Here is a 17,941-nt window from a genome sequence, read left to right on the forward strand (position 1 = left end):
TTGTTTAAAGAATAAATGTGAATAAATGATTAAGGAGTTCAAATTCTTGAGAATTCAAAAATTGTTTTAAAAGTTTGCATTTGTTTTCATGAGAGGTTTTCTCATGAACTTCTAACATGTAACTGATGAACATTTAGCATCATTTATCACAAATCTGGAGCCCAGTGGCACAGTGGTTGAGAGCTGGGCTGCTAACCAAAAGGTTGACAGTTCAAATCCATCAGCTGCTCCTTGGAAACCCTATAGGGCAGCTCTCCTCTGTTCTATAGGCTCACTATGAGTGGGAATTGACTGAATGGCAACAGTTTATGATAAATCTAAGTAGGTAATCTCTACATTAAGGGTAAAACAGATAATTGTGGTTACTCTAGTCAATCTAAGTTACTTCAAAACTACTTTCTCTTTTCAGTTAATATTTAATAGACATTTTGAATGTTAATACATATAGATCCACATAACTTATTTTTAGCAACATAACACTCTATTATGTGGATATACATGCAATATAATTTATTTAACCAACCTCCTGTTGACTGCTGTTTGAATTTTTCCAGTGTTTTCCTATTACAGACAATACAGTATTGAACATGGTTGCACAGACATCATTGCACAAATGTTTTACCAGGCTTCTAACTTCAAGTCCAGAATGGAGTTCTGTTGTAGAGAATAAAGTTCCAGAAAGATCATCAAATCATTCCCCTAATAATATTCCTGATTTTCCATAATCTTTCAATTCAAAAGCTGGCTTCCACTTTTGATCTCACTAAAGGAGAGTTTCTCAACCTTAACATCAGCACGATTGACATTTGGGGCTGGATAAGTTTTTGTTTTGGGAGACTGTCATATACATTGGAGGAAATTTAGCAGTATCCCTGGCATCTACCTGTCAATAGCACTCTCCCCAAACCCCTTGACAAAAATATCTCCAGACATTCTCAAATGTGCGCTAGGGGACAAAATCACCCCAGATTAGAACCACTGTACTAAGGGATAGCTCTCACTCCTTGGTGAGATTTCAGTATTTCTTGTCTTCACCTTACCCATTTTCATGCTGGGACACCTATAGTCCTCTTTTGTGGATACTAGGCCCATCTCCCTGATCTATCTCTCTACAATAAAAAATAACTTTGAGAATTCTTAGGCTTGCTACAAAGGTCTAGTTAGGACCATTTCTATGCTGGTTATTTGGAACAAAAATCTTTAGAGTTACTCATTAACAGAACCTGGTTAAGTATGTTGTCCTGGCCCAAATGAAAAAGACCTGTCAGAGGAAATGTTCAGATTTTTGGAAGAAGAAGTCCTGGCAGGTAGAAGAAAAAAAAATCACCCAGGGAAACGAATGGATGTGTTTTCTTTCAGACCTTACAGCCAATCCTTAATCCACTTAACAAGCCCTGTTCTCCCTCGGGTTGTGTGTTCTTTGTAGAGGGAAGCACTGTATGTTGCATGTACCTGAGGTGGTGTTGCCTGTTAGAGACTGAAAGGTAAGCATCTCCGTATAATTAATATCCTGAAGTGTTTTAGTGCTGACAAAAAAAAAAAAAAAAAAACCTATATTTTTGAGTTAGTGTTTACTTGTGCTTAGTTTTTAGGTCTTTTCTTTCTCAGTCTAAATATTATAGAGAAGAACATTACTAAATTGTTTAAACCAGGGTACTGCTTTGAGCTGCCTGGTGTTATGGCACAAAAACTTTTTCTTCCAACTTGGTTTCGTTCTGTGGATGTTTCTAAACATGTATAATTCCCCTGCCAAAGTGTATATGATGTTTAAATGCATGGTCTTAATTTCATGATATATTCTTTTATCTACCCATGAGAAGACAAGTCAGTTTGGGGAAGTTTAACACTCTCGTTGGCAGTGGGTTTGCTAAGGACCCTTATGGAGTTGCAGAAGGATTGGGGCGGGGGGTTGGAAAGAGTCCTTGCTTGTGTTGCATACTTTTAAAGACAGATTAATTAAATGAGCAATTTCTCAAACTCATTTATAATCTGAATCTGCTTGAAAATAGCAGGTAGAAGTCCTGTGGGATAAATTTTACTCTTTTACCAACATCTCTACTATGGCCAGATATGGGAATGGATGGGGGATTACCATTGTTATTAAATTATGCTTATCCCTAAAATGCTCCCTAAAATTGTTAAAAGGACAAGGCAAATCATAGCTGATACATCTACACATGTGATTGTACTGAAGTTGTTAAAGAATAGGCAATGTGTGTGTGTATGTTGCTACTGGGCAACCAAGAAAATTAAAAGGGATATTTGTAAATCAACCTGTTGGGAAACTCTCAAAGGGCAAAAAATGGTAGAATGCCAAAGTTTCCTCACTGGCCTGTGAGATATTAGAGAGCAGAGACCTTACTGGACTCTCTATTCTCAGTGCCAAAATGCCCAATGAGAGTAGGTTTTATGTAAATTTTTTTTAATAAACTGAATCCATAAGTTCAATTACATCATGTACCCAGGGTTCTCTCTCTCTATTTCATATTAAAAGATTTCTTTAATAAAAAAATGTAGTCTTAGGGTGGCACAGTGACTAAGCATTCGGCTGCTAACTGAAAGATTGGTAGTTCAAATCCACCAGCTACTCCTTAGAAACTCTATGTATGGGGCAGTTCTACTCTGGCCTATAGTGTTGCTATGATTCAGAATCAACTCGACAGCAACAGGTTTGGATACATGTTTTATAATAAAAAAATTTTAAAAATAAGAAATTCTTAAAATTGAACCATTCTTTTTATTTATGCTATAGAGGAGACACTAGTTACCCAAGGATAACTAGATCAGGAAAAAACAAATTAAAATGACTAAAATTTTATACGAAATTTTTTAAATTTTCAAATAGAATCCTTTTCTTCATATTTTACTTTCACCACACCACTGTAAAGAGGATAATTTCTTCAACGGTATTTCAAAGACTTTATTAAATTTCTCAAGTGCCTTTATTTACTATTGTTCACCCAACTAACACGGTAATTTAAAACATTCTAGATATCATATGAATTGATCTAATGGATTTGCTTAAACAATTCCTCTTTTTAAACATTTCATAATTTAAAAGATGCCGCTGCAGTTCTGCTTAATAAATATAAGCAACCATAATTTTCCATTGGCTGTATTATTGTTGCTTAAATCAATACTATTTTATTCTATACATGAGGGGTCCTGGTGGTGCAGTGGTTAAGCAATTGGCTACTAACCGAGAGGTTGGCAGTTCAAACCTACCAGCTGCTCTGCAGGAGAAAGATGTGGCAGTCCACTTGCATAAAGATTTACATCTTTGGAAACCCAGTGGGGCACCTCTACTTTGTCCTATAGGGTTGCTATGAGTCAAAATCAACTTGACGGCAAGAGGTTTGGGGTTTTTTTTTGGAATTCTATACATGGGAGTTAATTCATGTAATCTGAAGTATTGTAAATAAATGTTTCAAAAATTCCCTGAAATGAGTAATCTCATCATAATTCAGAATCTCTAGCATATCATAATTCTTAACCTATCAAGAGGGCAAATCAACTATAAGGACTTCCTATATCAGTGGAAGAACTCATAAATAATTAGTAAGTTTTTTAAAAACCCAAGTCATTTACAGTTGTCCCTGGGCATCAGCGATTGGTTCCAAGACCCCTGTGGATACCCAAAATCTTCACATACTCAAGTCCCTTATATAAAATGGCATAGTATTTGCAAATAACCTACACACATCCTCCGTATCCTTTAAAATATCTCTGTATTATTTAAAATAACTAATACCATGTAGTTGCCCTGGTAGCACAGTGCTTAATAGCTATGGCTGTTAACCAAAAGGTCAGCAGTTTGAATCTACCAGACGCCCCTTGGAAACCGTATGGGGCAGCTCTACTCTGTCCTATTGGGCCGCTAAGAGTCGAAATCGACTCACTGGCAACCGGTAGTAGTAGTAATACCATGTAAATGTTATGTAAATAGTTGTTATACGGTATTCTATTGTTAAGAGAATAATGACAAGGCAAGAGATGAACAATGCTCAGACAAGAAGTGCTGGAGAGAGACTGAGGATTTCTGAAATGGCAGGAGGCTAGAGAAGGGTGTGCCTATGCATCACTTCATTCATGTGGATTCGGCGTAGTGGTCCATGAGCAGGCAAATTCAAGTTTTGCTTCTTTTTTTTTAATATTTTCAATCATGGTTGGTTGAATCTGAAGATGCAAAACCCATGGATATGGAGGGCTGACTGTATTAATATATTAATAAAATTCCATATTTTGTATTTTTTAAATTTAGATTCAGCTAATAGCTCATTAATATTCTTAATATACTTTTAAATTGTTTGAATAGCACTGAATTTCTGTGATGCGTCTTTCCTCTGGTTATCAAGTGAACTGATTCTTTTTATTCTTTATTGTGGTAAATAAATAGATTTTTTTAAAAATTTCCATTTCAACAATCTTCACATGTACCATTCCTTTAGTAACATTAACTATGTTCATCATGTTGTGCAGCCATTACCCTTATCTATTCCCAAATTATACCATTATCCTTAACAGAAGCTCAGAGTCCCATAGGCATTCTGTCTTCATCTCCTGCCTGCCCCTGATAACCACTAAATGATTCTTTTAAGTCACTCAAGTACACTGGGAGGAACTCGAGTGGTATACTGGTTGGTTAAGCACTCTGCTGCAAACCAAAAGGTTGGTGGTTTGAACCCACCATCTGCTCTGTAGGAGAAAGATGTGGCAGTCTGTTTCCATAAAGATTACAGTCTTGGAAACCCTGTGGGGTAGTTCAACCCTATCCTATAGGGTTATACGATTTGGAATCGACTTGACAACAGGTTAGTATACACTCTAACCATAACACTACTAACATGAAATTCAATGCTAAATATTCAAAAACTTGCATAGTTTTATTAATTCCAAAACATATACATAAATACACGTTTTTATACTTAAAATTATTTTTCACCTAATTGTTGTTGTTAGGTGCTGTAGAGTCAGTTCTGACTCCTAATGACACTATGATCAACAGAATGAAACACTGCCTGGTCCTGCACATCCCCACAATTGTTGTTATGCTTGAGCTCGTTGTTGTAGCCACTGTGTCAGTCCATCTCATTGAGGATCTTCTTTTTTGCTGAGCCTCTACTTTGCGAAGCATGATATCCTTCTCCAGGGTCTGCTCCCTCCTGATAACATGTCCAAAGTATGTGGGATGAAGTCTCACCATCCTTGCTTCTAAGGAGCATTCTGGCTGTACTTCTTCCAAGACAGATTTGTTTTTTCTTTTGGAAGTCTATGGTATATTCAATATTCTTCGCTAACATCGTAATTCAAAGGCATCAATTCTTCTTTAGTCTTCTTTATTCATTGTCAAGTTTTCACATGCATATGAGGTAATTGAAAACACCATGGCTTGAGTCAGGCACAACTTAGTCCTTAAAGTGACATCTTAGCTTTTTAACACTTTAAAGAGGTCTTTTGCAGCAGACTTTTCCAATGCAATAGGTCCTTTGATTTCTCTACTGCTACTTCCATGGGTATTGATTGTGGATCCAAGTAAAATGAAATCCTTAACAACGTCAGTCTTTTCTCTGCTTGTCATAATGTTGCTTATTGGTTCAGTTGTGAGGATTTTTGTTTTCTTTATGTTAAGGTATAATCCACACTAAAGACTGTAGTCTTAGCTTCATCAGTAAGTGCTTCAAGTCCTCTTTACTTTCACCAAGCAAGTTTGTGTCATCTAGATATCTCAGGTTGTTAATGAGTTATCCTCCAATCCTGCTGCCTAGTTCTTCTTCACATAGTCCAACTTCTCTGATTATTTGCTCAGCATACAGACTGAATAAGTATGGTGAAAGGATATGACCCTGATGCACACCCTTCCTGATTTTAGTCCATGAAGAATTCCCTTGTTCTGTTCGAATGACTGTCTATCTTGGTCTATGTACACGAGTCCCATGAGCACAATTAAGGTTTCTGGAATTCCCATTCTCTGTAATGTTATCCATAATTTGTTATGATCCACACAGTCAAATACCTTCGCATAGTCAATAAAATACAGGTAAACATCTTTCTGATATTCTCTGCCAAGATCCACCTGACATCAGCAATGATATCCCTTGTTCCATGTCCTCTTCTGAATCCTGCTTGAATTTCTGGCACTTCCCTGTCGATGTACTGCTACGACGACTTTTGAATGTTCTTCAGCAAAATTTCACTTGTGTGTGATATTAATGATACTGTTCAATAATTTCCACAGTCTGTTGGATCACCTTTCTTTGGAATGGGTACAAATATGGATCTCTTCCAGTCAGTTGGCCAGGTAGCTGTCTTCCAAATTTCTTGGCATAGACGAGTGAGCACTTCCAATGATGCATCCATTTGTAGAAATGACTCAATTGGCATTCCATCAATTCCTGCAGCCTTCTTTTTTTGCCAATGCCTTCAGTGCAGCTTGGACTTCTTCCTTTAGTGCCATTGGTTCTTCGTCATATGCTACCTCCTGAAATGGGTGAACATCAACCAGTTCTTTTTGGTACAGTGACTGTGTATTCCTTCCATCTTTTTTTGATGCTTCCTGTTTCATTTAATATTTTCACTATAGAATCCTTCAATATTAGAACTCAAGGCTTGAATTTTCTCTTCTGTTCTTTCAGTCTGAGAAATGCCAAGTGTGTTCTTCCATTCTGGTTTTCTAAGTTTTTGCACATTTCATTATAATACCTTACTTTTTATTCTCTAGTCACTCTTTGAAATCTTCAGTTCAGCTCTTTTACTTCATCATTTCTTCCTTTCTCTTTAGTTACTCGACGTTCAAGAGTAAGTTTCAGAGTCTCTTCTGACATACATCTCAGTCTTTTCTTTCTTTCCTGTCTTTTTAATGACCTATTGCTTTCTTCATGTATGATGTCCTTGATGTCATTCCATAACTCATCTAGTCTTTGGTCATTAGTAGTTAATGAGTCAAATCTATTCTTGAGATGGTCTAAATTCAGGTGGTACATACTCAAGATCATAGTCTTGCTCTCATGGACATGTTCTACTTTTCTTGAGCTTCAACTTGAACTTGCATATGAGCAATGGGCAATCTGTTCCACAGTCATCCTCTGGCCTTATTCTTACTGATAATATTGAGCTTTTCCATTGTCTCTTTCCACAGATGTAGTCAATTTGATTCCTAAGTATTCCATATGGTGAGGTCCAAGTGTACAGTCCCTGTTTATGTTGGTGAAAAAAAGGTATTTGCAATGAAGATATCGTTGGTCTTGCAAAATTCTATCATGCAATCTCCAGCATCATTTCTATCTACTGTGGTGGCTTGTGTGTTGCAGTAATGCTGGAAGCATGCCACCAGTATTTCAAATACCAGCAGGGTCACCCAGAGGACAGGTTTCAGCTGAGCTTCCAGACTAAGAAAGACTAGGAAGAAGGACCTGGCAGTCTACTTCTGAAAAAAATTAGCCAGTGAAAATCTTATGAACAGCGGCAGAACATTAATATAGTGCCGGAAGATGAGCCTCTCAGGTTGGAAGGCACTCAAAATACGACTGGGGAAGAGCTGCCTCATCAAAGTAGAGTGGACCTTAATGGCGTGGACAGAGTCAAGGTTTCAGAAACTTCATTTGCTGATGTGGCATGACTCGATGAGAAGAAACATATATTCATTAATAATAGGAACATGGAATGTACGAAGTATGAATCTAGGAAAAGTGGAAGTTGTCAAAAATGAAATAGAATGCATAAACATCAATATCCTAGGTATCAGTGAGCTGAAATGGACCGGTATTGGCCATTTCGAACTGGACAATCATATTATATACTATGCTGGGAATGACAAATTGAAGAGAAATCGGGTTGCATTCATCATCCAAAAGAATATTTCAAGAGCTATCGTGAAGAGCAGTGGTGTCAGTGATAATAGCCATACGCCTACCAGTAAGACCAGTTAATACAACTATTACTCAACTTTATGCACCAACCACTAATGCCAAAAATGAGGGAAATGAAGATTTTTCCCAACTTCTGCAGTTTGAAATTGAACAAACATGCAATCAGTATGCATGGTTATTGGAATGCAAAAGTTGGAAATGAAGAAGGAACAGCAATTCACCTAATTAGTAATATTTAAAAATATTGAGAAGAAACTTACTTGTACAGTTAGGCAGAGTTCCAGACCATGTTCCATTGGCTGTGCACTGTCTAACCGAAGGTCCAGAAAGGATATATCCCTCCATGCAGGAGTAAATGACTGAACTAGAAAATGTTGTGCCATCAATGCGAAAGACTTTCCCATTGGCTGTTGTTCCTGGATTACCACACTGTACAGCTATAAAATAAAATGGTTAAGAGTGTATATAAAAATAATGCAGTTAGGAATCTTCTCACAAAAAGTTAATGACTGAACAAATTGTTTCAAATCATCCAAAGAAGCTATAAAATCCTCCAAAATAAGCATTGAACTATCTTTTATATGTGTTGAAACTGAAGATAAAATTATGCTGATTTTTTTAGCTTAAATTACTGGGGATTCAAATCATATAATAGTTTTTTTTTATTTTTTACACTTTTGTTGGTAGCCTCAGTAAAAACTTTGCGAAGTCAAGAAATTACTCATGAGCATTGCCTTTGGGTGCCACAAAATCTTTTAGAGAAGAATTATAAAGGGCTCTGCCCAAAGAAAATAAATAAATAAAATTAGAAGATTTGTAATAATAATGAGATACAACTGAGATTTATTTCATAAATATTTCAAAGTGGTATGATATAAAATATATTATTTAAATATTATTGGCATTGTGGATTGAAGTTTTCCCCCCAAAATATGTTTTGAATTTCTGGCCCTTGTCTCTGTGGAAGGTACCTGGGTGGGGCAAAATGTTTGTTCTCCAATACTGAAAAAAAGTTTGGTGGTTTGAACCTGCCAGCCATGCTTGGTAAAAAAAAGGCCTGAGAGTCTGCTTCCATAAAAACTACAGCCAATAAAACCCTATGGAGCTCAGTTCTACTCTGTAACACATGGGGTCACCATAAGTCAGAACTGACTTGATAGCACTGAGTTTGGTTTAGGTTTTAGTATCCGTGTATGTGATCCTGTTTGGAAAGAATGATTTTCTTTTATTATGTTAATGAGGTCATACCAGTGTAGGGTGGAACCTAAACCTAATAACTTCTGAGATGTAAAAAGACAACAGACACAGACGGGAAATACAGATTGCACAGAATGCCAAAAATCACCGTCAGAAACCAAAAACTAGGAGAGAGGCTCACTGAAAGAACTGACACATCTAAGACCCTGATCTGGACTTTTAGTCTCCATAACTGTGAGAAAATAAGTTTCTGTTCTTTAAAGCTACTCACTTTGGTATTTTTCTTATGGCAGTACTAGATAACTAAGACAATAGACATCCGTGCATATTTTTATTTATATAAGTATATAACTGATTTTCTTTAAAAAATTATAAACTCTATTTTTGGACCAAGGAGTACAAATAAGTAAGCAATGAAATTCTAGTAATAATTTTCACTAAGTTTTCAACATACTTTAAACAGAGTTACAAACACAAATATCTTGTTATGATTAACTGCTACGTATTATGTTTAACTATTTGCCATGAATATCATGAGTAAATTTTTTAAAGTTTAAAAGCAAGCTTATATCAAATGTAATACTACATTTTGGTGTATGATAAAAAGCCATGTTAGTATTTTACAGAATTCACGACTATCTTTGTGAATATCCAGTATTATTTTAGTTGCAGAAAATGCCATCTATCCGTTGCTCCTTCTTAATTATTCCATTTTGCCTTTCATTTGTAGTGATACTACATGTATGTGAGTGTATGTGCACCAATAGTTTAAAAGATATCTTGTTTACATAATCCTCTCTAATACCATGTGTCATCATTTTTTAAAAATTAAGTTTGTCAAAACTTCAAATTATTTAACACGTGTTTGATATTTTTATTTCTACATGTGCTTTTTCCACAACAATCTAGGAGGCATACATATTTTATTCTAAATTATTCATTACAAAATGTTTAGAACAGAGAGAAGAGTGAAGATACCTCTAATCTCACCACTCTGCTTTATTACCTTTTTTTGTACACTTCCTTTCCTACTTCCTCTCAAATGAATATCATTTCCCATGATTTTAACAGAGTGCATGATTTTGAATCTTATTTTTTACCCAATTTTATTGATTTATATTTTCTCATATTGCTTCATGGAATTTATTCTAATATTTTATTGACATTGTTTATATGGTATTTTTCCTAGTGTTGTTAGATTTTTTCCAATTAATGCTAGTTATACATAATTAGAAATAAAAATTACATCTTCATGATCTTTTTTTTAAATATTTTTATCTTTTCAAGAAAAAAAAATCTCAAAACTGGAATCCATAAATCAAAGGCATGTACATATTCTGTGAATTTGGTACATTTTTCAAGTTACTCTCTCAAAATGTCATAACAACAAAATTATCTCTAGAAATATTTACAAGTTGTATTTCATTGCACCCACACCAGAATATCATGTTATCATTTTAAAAATAGGTGAAATGGGATGCTTGTTGTGTTAACTATAATTTTCTAATTATTAAATATGTTGAATTTTTCTACATATTGCAATTTTTTGTAATTTCTGTTCATATCCTTACTTCATGCATCTGTTGGAATCCTAGTATTTGACTGAAGTTTGCTCAGCAACTACATTCTCCAACTCCATTGCCCTGTAATGTTAACTGAGTTGCCACTCTACTTTAATTAAGACTATTAAAATTGGTCCAATTAAAAAAAGAGATAACTATCTTTCCTAGAATATGCATATTAATTTTAAACATAATAAAGAAGTTTCTAGTCAATCAAAAAATTGTCAAGAGGTCTCTATTGGGAATTATGTTTTTTATTATAAAGCCAGTATGATTGGTATAGCATCAAGTAAGCTACATAAATAAGTTTGCAAGTGTAGTTTTTGCACAAGATCATAAAAATAACATTTTTAATCACAAGGATAACTTTACAGTAATGTTCATTTTTCAGCCAATCTTGTAAAGATTTAATTATATTAACAATTTTACTCAAATACCCTAACTTTTATAAATTCTAGTTACTAGTAAGTACACTCTATAAATAAAAATCTCATTTATACTCAAGCATCTTATTGTATTTTTCCATTTTCACAAACCTGAAAGTTAAAATAGAGCTTAAGCAATGTTGATATAACAACAACCTATTTTTTCCATAGATCTATAATATAAAACACTCTGGAAAAGGGGGAAAAATAAACCTTTTTAAACAAACTTTTTCTGCTTTTTTAATACAGATGTTCACTATGATGTGAACAATATTTGTATATCAAATGACCAATGAGAGATATTACTTATAATCATTACCCATCATAGCTCACCTATAGGGTGGTGTCAGTCATTAAAGCTGGAATAATATTGCTTTTACTCCATGGTTGGGGGCAGAGGGAATTAGAAGGAGGAATTTCCCTTTAAGTTGAATTTAGTTACATATTAAATTCCATCCCTCTCAAAGTATTTAGTTGCGATTACCTTTACATTCTGGCTGCCTTCCAGTCCAACTGCCATTAGCTAAACATGTTCTTTCTTCGGCACCATGAAGAACATAACCAATATCGCAAGCAAAACGCACAGTACTTTTAGTTCTGAAATCACTTTCCTGTCTAGAACCATGACCGGGAGTACCTGGATCACCACAAGTACCAGTAGCATCACCTGGAATTCAGTACAATTAAAATTAATTTGTTTCAATAAACATTTATTAAGTATATGATTTCTTGTAGACATTTGTGTGTGTATGCATGTGTGTGTCTGTTGTATTTTAACATGATAAATTGACAGGATAAAAAAATAATTTATGTTTCTCATCTGACTCCAGTCAGAAGAGTAAGGTGCCTTAAAAAAAAAAAAATGTTCCTGAGAAGTGTTATTTTCCATATCAGTAAAATTTGGAACCATTTGATAGGTTAAGGACATTCCAGGAGCTACTTAATAATCAACCTAATGTATAATTTAAAACTGATAATACTGTGGGCTCAAATGATAATGGACATACAAAACTAAGCTTTAAAAAAAATCTGAATTTGGTAATATGCATTTTTCCTTCTCTGAATTTCCTGATTACTGATATATTTTTTTTTTTTACTAGACATGTGATGTGTTAGAAGGTGTCAATGTTAAAATGATACATCTTACAGCCTAAAATTTAACCCTATAATTTTCCCTACCAAAGATCTTTGAGCAAAGATTCAGTAGCTTAAGTATCTCATAATTTTTATCAAATTCTAATTCTAAAACAAATTATTAATTAAAAATAATCTTACTACTCATTTATTCAAAGATAACCTTACTGGGTTGTAGAGACTCAGGAGTTGTATGCTACCTATTAATAACAAAGAAAGTAAGGATAGATAAATTGCTTTCAAAACACTTACTAGCTTACCGTATTTTTATGCAAATAACACAGGTGTTATATGTTTTTTTTTGCCCACCTTGTCCTCCCTCTTCACGAGGTATTTTCATAATGCACACTATGCTAAATTTTTACAGCAGCATGTAAAAAAAATTAGCATAGCGCAGTTATAAAAATAACTTGTGGAGTGTAGGGCCCAGCTGGCAAAAATAAAACATATAACATGCATGTTATATGGTAGTTAAATTTATAACATGTAAAGTTTTTTTTACAAAGTTAAATAGAACTGAACTCTGATAGAAAATCAATCATAAGATTCCTTTCTAGTAAAGAACATATTTTCTACTTGCTAACGAGCACTAATGGCATAATCGTTAAGAGCTCGGCTGCTAACCAAGAGGTCAGCAGTCTGAATCTACTAGATACTCCTTGGAAACTCTAGGGGCATTTCTACTCTGTGCTATAGGGTCGCTATTAGTCGGCATCGACTTGACAGGAACGGGTTTTTTGGTAATATGCAATAGCTACTTAAGCATGAGTGCTCTTACCATTTTAATGAACAAAATAGTTTACACAGAATAGTATCCTAAAACCACATAATTATTTACATTACACATAACAGAGTTCAAAATATACACCTGTAATTTATCTTCTACAAAATCAGTATTAATTCCTTTCTGAATTTATTTACCTTATGTTGAAAATTCCTTAAAAGTTATTCCAGTAAATGTATAAACAATGTTTCAGCTTTCTCATGAGATTTTAAAAAGAGAAATCTATTCTTCTGTCTCTTCAGATTGCTCATGTATATATCCCTAATAATAATAATATAATTTTCAACACATATTGTCCAATTTTCCAACTGGTACCTGAACAATGAGGTTGCGATCCACTCCAGTGGCCAGTTAATTGGCAAGTCCTTGAAGACTGGCCTAGAAGGGTACGCTTTCCTGTGCAGGAATAGTGAACAGTAGACCCAAAAGTATATTTCTCGCCAGACAGGATCGCATTAGGAGGAACTCCAGGGTGTCCACAGTCAATCACTACAATACATAATTATTGAATATAAAAATTTTTTTATATCTCCTATCGAACAACCTGCACCAACGTATTTATAAAATTAATCAGAAGTAAGTTTGCTGCTTAAACATATAACACTTCCAAACATCAAACATATACGGAACAACTTCTTTTTACAAAATAAAATGAGCTTTCAATTATACAGTTATTTTATTAATCCATACACCCTGAGGACGATTGTAAGCTAAGTAAGCATGAATGATTATTACGAGTCTGTATGTGTGTGAGCAGTGAGTGTGTGTCCATATGCATATGTGCATGTGCCTGGACAAGGATGTACAAGCTAGAAAGAAGAGTGATGTGGCCCGGCTTAATAAGGTCAGAGGGTGCCATATAGGTTTCAAAATGAGCCCATATAGAAAACAGAAGAAAAGAACTTTAAGGATGAGGAAGAAGAAATGAAGATGGATCTGTGGCTCACAATCGAATTTGTAGTCTAGAATCATTTCCAACCAGGCCATTAATGAATAATTATGTTGTACAATGAAGATACTCAGTGGCTTGTCAAACAAAACACTATTATGCATAGCCAGAATCTGATATCACATATTGTAGAACGTTCTTTATAAGCTAGAGGTAACTCGGGAATTAAATGTGTGCCCTCTGTTAGTTGTAACTTGAAAAAATTATTGAGTGCAATATGACTCTAGATTATTAAACAGTACACAAGGGGCAATAAACTTAGTGCATTATTGGAAAGTGCTAAAGCGAATGACAAAACTGTGAAAAGTATACAAGAGCTAAGAAATTCTGAAGAACTGCATGCTTACGTTTCCTACAAAAAAAGTGTATTTTTTTGTCTTTAATGTAGCAGCCACCTAAAGCTAAGTAACTGAAGTATTCAAACAATTAGTCAGTCTACAATCGAAAGTCAAGTAATTTTTGAAAGAGGCCAAGAATTGACTGAATTATTTGCATAGTATGTGAAATTTTATAGGCACTGTATAAAGTTAGATTCTTCTTTACTGTATGAATGTTGTCATGAATTTTTCACTAAAGCCCACACCGTGAACATAAAAAACTGCCTCTAAATAAAGCATGATCATATAATTAGATACTTTATCAATTTTAGTATAACCAAAAGTTATTTTACTTGCACAATAACTTCTAGACATACTACTGTAGTCTATAAAGTCCTTCTCCTCTTCTCTATAATGTTCAAAGTTCACCAACTCTTTGAGACCTAGCTCAAATTTATCTTGTGATATTAATGGACAGAATTCCTAGAATTCATATCCCCTTTTCTGTGTTCTCACAGAATTTTGATTTATTTCATCTCAAGTGTTTTTCTCACTACACATGATAATTATCTGCATATCTTCTTATTTATCTTCTACAACTCCTCACACAATATATAACAAAAATACTCATTAAATATTTACTGATTTAAATGATGTTTATTAACAGCTACTAGTATTCCCATCATATTTGTATCTGTCTGTGTACTATCAATATTTAAAATCATTAATTTTTAAGCAACATCTTTGCCTAAATTCCCAAGTATTCTGAAGCTCTGGTGTCTGTTTACATTAAGACCAATATGTCTTCAACTGAATTTGAAAAATTAACACAAAAGAAAACAAAAATGTAGATGTCTCTCATGGGATGGAAATATCATAGAGTATACAAGATCTTGCTCCTTATATTCTATCTGAACTATCAAAATTCAAATTCAAAGAATAGTAAAGAGATATTTATTACATTAGCAGTGACAAAAATGGCATTTAGGCATTGAATTGACAGAATATAGGGAAAAGAAGATTCAAAACAATAAAATTAATATACTTCCCTCAGATATATATTCTTTCGATAGATTATTAAGGCCATAAATATGTATATTGCTTCCAAGGAATTTCTCAAGGAAAAATTCACATTATCTACTTACTGATACATTCTGGTAAAGGTTTGTCCCATTGTCCATTTGGTTGACATATCAAAACTGAAGATCCAAATAAAAAGTATCCAGGATTGCAGTCATAGAATACTACAGTGCCATAGGTGAAATTTCCATGTTCTATTTTACTTTCTCTTTTGGAATTGGCTGGAATTCCAGGATCAGAACAGTTGACCACTAAACAAATGTCAAATTTTTAAAGGTATGTTTGAGATAGTACATGTCCTTACTTAGATTTCCATTAGAAAGTTAGTTGTCAAAATAAATTTAATCTAACAAACAAAAGATTCCAAGTTTCTGGGTTATCCAGACAATGGACTGGAATCTGTGTGGTTCAAAGTATAGAAAAAAGGAAAACTGTTGCAAAAATTGTTTAAACAACAGCAACTCCTTAAGTACTATGATGCCTGCAGATTTACAGAATGATACCTTTTATGCTCTAATTGAACTATAAGAAGGAATGTAGAAAAATAATAATTTGGTTGTATTTGATCAGACAATATGAATACATCATACTTTGAAAAATGGGCAAACACCAAAGAATCATTTTAATCTGTTTCTATAGAGAAAAATAGGTAAATAAAGTCTCAGTGCAAGTTTTCCCAAAAATATGAAGATAATAAATGCCAAAGGGGAGTTGCATTAATTATGAAGCAAATGGCACTACAAATTATCTCAATGACTTTTTATATGCAACCCCAAGATAATAAAATTAAGCAGTTGAAATAAAGTCTTCCTGTTTTAACCCTTAAAAAAAGTTAAAAATTTTAGAAAAAAGAAAACACAGCTACTGAGATTATATCAATATTAAATATTTTGCTTTATTAGCTAAACATTTTCTGTTGCTCTGTGCAAATTGTTTCAAATGTATTACCTATGTTTACACAGACATATTGTTATTATGCCCCAAGCTGGGATACAGTTATACTTTTACCTTTGCACACAGGTGGAGGATGGCTCCACTGTCTACTAGCCTGGCACTGTGCCTTTGTTGGTCCTTGCATAAGATATCCAATATTGCAAGAGAATGTTACCACATCATTAAAGTTGAATCCATTTCCACTTGTTCTTCCATAAATTGGACTACCAGGATGACCACAGCTAACAGCTAATAGGAGTGGGGGGAAAATCCAAAATAAAAGAATATTTGGTAGTCAGTCGTACATGTCAATTATGTCCGATTACTTAATCATTTCAAAGTAGAATGAATACCACTTTTTTATGTGGAAATATATTTGAAGCACTTTTACTAATGCAAAGGAATAAAGTAGTCTTTCAAAAAATTTGAGTATATTCAAAGTATATTAGTACATAGAGAATCATTTACAATAATGTTAATTTCATGCAAGTGGTGTATAGATGTTTAAATTTCATTTTAACATTTCCTGTACTTTTTTAGAGAAGAACCAATTGAAATCCATATCTCTAGTTCATAGCAGAAAAGAATGAAATAGCTTTCTTTTTTCTAGTTTTGAAATTTGAATTGAAAACAATTTTCATATTGAAATTTGAAATAGTTTCCTTTAATCTTGTTTATACAATCCATTTCTATGAATTATAGATTGTTAACCAAAAGTGTGCTTCATCCCTGACAAGGAACACAACAGAGAGTCCCTGACAGAGCAGGAGAAAAGTGGGTGCAGAACTCAAATCCTAGTAAAAAGACCAGACTTAATGGTCTGACTGAGACTGGAGGGATCCCAGAAGACATGGCCCCTGGAATCTCCATTAGCCAAGAACTGAAAACATTCCCAAAGCCAACTCTTCAGACAAAGATTAGACTGGACTATGGGACATAAAATGATACTAATGAAGAGAGTGCTTCTTAGGTCAAGTAGATACATGAGACTAAATGTGCAGCTCCTGTCCGGAGGTGGGATGAGAAGTCAAAAAGGGACAGGAGCTGGTTGAACGGACATGGGAAATCTGAGCTGGAAAGGAGGAGTGTGCTATCACATTATAGGGAGAGCAACTAGGTCACATAACAATGTGTGCATAAATTTTTGTATGAGAAACTAACTTGAACTGTAAACTTTCACTTAAAGCACAATAAAAAAAATGTGCTTCAAAGTAAATTAATGTGACTATATTATGTGGACAATAGAAAATGATGCACCTTGATGTATTATAATTCTCATTATCATTTTGAGAAACCCAGTATTAACATTCTCCAAGCCAATCAATCTTAATGATTTATTTTTTTCACTATTGGTATTTGATAATTTAGCACATTTAAAAAAAATAATGGTATCCATTAGATGAACTATTTAGATTCTGTTAATGTTTTAGTTCTACTCAAGATTTTATGTAGTGCTGGCTTTCCTGAACCACTCTATTTCTATGAATTGTTTTTCTTTTCTTCTCACTCTGTTAATCAGAGCAACTCCAGTAATAGTGCTTCATAATTGGGCACAGTGAAAAATCATAGTCACTTCTAGTACTTTTTGAAATGACCCAAGAGCAATTATTTTTCAGCTGTATTGTTCATGTCAACTTACTCATTTGGAAATTTGACTGCATCTTATTCTTGTTTAAAATTACCAATAAAGAAACC

At 34.0% G+C, this 17,941-nt stretch overlaps 1 protein-coding gene across 2 annotated transcripts in view; it reads right to left on the reverse strand.

The window, feature by feature from the left end:
• CSMD3 (CUB and Sushi multiple domains 3) overlaps positions 1-17,941 on the reverse strand; it is a 1,379,111-nt gene that overhangs the window by 36,011 nt on the left and 1,325,159 nt on the right. For both annotated transcript variants that reach the window (XM_004372959.1, XM_004372958.1), the window contains 5 exons: positions 16,322-16,495; positions 15,379-15,564; positions 13,283-13,456; positions 11,534-11,716; positions 8,126-8,302 (listed from right to left, as the gene is read on the reverse strand). In XM_004372959.1, the coding sequence (XP_004373016.1) occupies positions 8,126-8,302; positions 11,534-11,716; positions 13,283-13,456; positions 15,379-15,564; positions 16,322-16,495 (894 nt within the window). The remainder of the gene's footprint in view (positions 1-8,125; positions 8,303-11,533; positions 11,717-13,282; positions 13,457-15,378; positions 15,565-16,321; positions 16,496-17,941) is intronic.

Source organism: Trichechus manatus, unplaced genomic scaffold (assembly GCF_000243295.1).
Source record: "Trichechus manatus latirostris isolate Lorelei unplaced genomic scaffold, TriManLat1.0 scaffold00022, whole genome shotgun sequence".
NCBI lineage: Eukaryota > Metazoa > Chordata > Mammalia > Sirenia > Trichechidae > Trichechus > Trichechus manatus.